Source organism: Eimeria mitis, genomic scaffold (assembly GCF_000499745.2).
Source record: "Eimeria mitis Houghton genomic scaffold, Emh_scaff990, whole genome shotgun sequence".
Classification (NCBI taxonomy): Eukaryota; Apicomplexa; class Conoidasida; order Eucoccidiorida; family Eimeriidae; genus Eimeria; species Eimeria mitis.
In genome coordinates, this window is record NW_013577271.1 from 3,720 (window position 1) to 3,932 (window position 213).

The window sequence follows — 213 nt, forward strand, 5'->3', positions numbered from 1 at the left end:
ATGCTGCTGCTGGTGATGCTGGTGCTGCTGGTGCTGCTGCTGCTGATGCTGGTGCTGATGCTGGTGCTGCTGCTGGTGCTGCTGCTGGTGATGCTGCTGGTGATGCTGGTGATGCTGGTGCTGCTGCTGCTGCTGCTGCTGCTGCTGGTGATGCTGCTGCTGGTGCTGCTGCTGGTGCTGCTGCTGGTGCTGCTGCTGGTGCTGCTGGTGCTG

The 213-nt window shown here is 62.9% G+C and overlaps 1 protein-coding gene across 1 annotated transcript in view; it reads right to left on the bottom strand.

Moving 5' to 3' along the window:
- Positions 1-213, bottom strand: part of EMH_0026850 (uncharacterized protein) — a gene marked incomplete at both ends in the record, with an annotated part of 2,364 nt that overhangs the window by 910 nt on the left and 1,241 nt on the right. Inside the window, one exon of the mRNA XM_013502678.1 lies at positions 1-211. Within this exon, the coding sequence (XP_013358132.1) occupies positions 1-211 (211 nt within the window). The remainder of the gene's footprint in view (positions 212-213) is intronic.